At 49.4% G+C, this 561-nt stretch overlaps 1 protein-coding gene across 1 annotated transcript in view; it reads right to left on the minus strand.

The window, feature by feature from the left end:
• Positions 1 to 425: 425 nt before the first annotated feature.
• The window catches only part of PPTG_16722 (hypothetical protein), a gene marked incomplete at both ends in the record, with an annotated part of 901 nt that continues 765 nt past the window's right edge, over positions 426 to 561 (minus strand). Inside the window, one exon of the mRNA XM_008914488.1 lies at positions 426 to 510. Coding sequence (XP_008912736.1) covers positions 426 to 510 — 85 coding nt within the window. The remainder of the gene's footprint in view (positions 511 to 561) is intronic.

Below are 561 nucleotides of genomic sequence, written 5' to 3' on the forward strand. Positions count from 1 at the left end.
CACCATTGCCAATGTTGATTTGCCTGGTAGCCATGTTGTGTTGACCGGCCACCTCCGCCCAGTTCCCATGTCTCCGAGCGAACTTGATGGGATCGGGGCACGCAACCAATGATCCAGAGGACGCAATGTGCTACAGCTTAGGCCAAATAGCGCGCTACAGTTGCGGCAAGTGTATCTCAACGGCGACACATCAGCAGAGCCAAGCATTCCACGATCCAAACCAACACAATCAAACTTTGCCAACACAACTCTAAAATTTATTGAACCGTGTGCGAAATTGACCAGCAAATGAGCACTTTTTCGGCGGTTGCTGCGTATAGATTGTGTTTTCACAGGCTCCGCCTACACGACAGCCACCTGACTGGTATGCTAGTCTCTGACATGTCAGCAGTGTGGCGACAACGCAAAAAAAAGAAAAGCAAGTGCTAGACCCAACACTGCTGCATCGAGGTGATCTCAATGCGACCACCAAGGTGCGTTGAAGTGAATAAAGTATACTGGTATCGATGGCTACCAGGCAAATCAACATTGGCAATGGTGCTGCCGATGTCAACAAAGAAA

This window comes from Phytophthora parasitica (genome assembly GCF_000247585.1).
Source record: "Phytophthora parasitica INRA-310 unplaced genomic scaffold supercont2.60, whole genome shotgun sequence".
Lineage (NCBI taxonomy): Eukaryota > Oomycota > Peronosporomycetes > Peronosporales > Peronosporaceae > Phytophthora > Phytophthora nicotianae.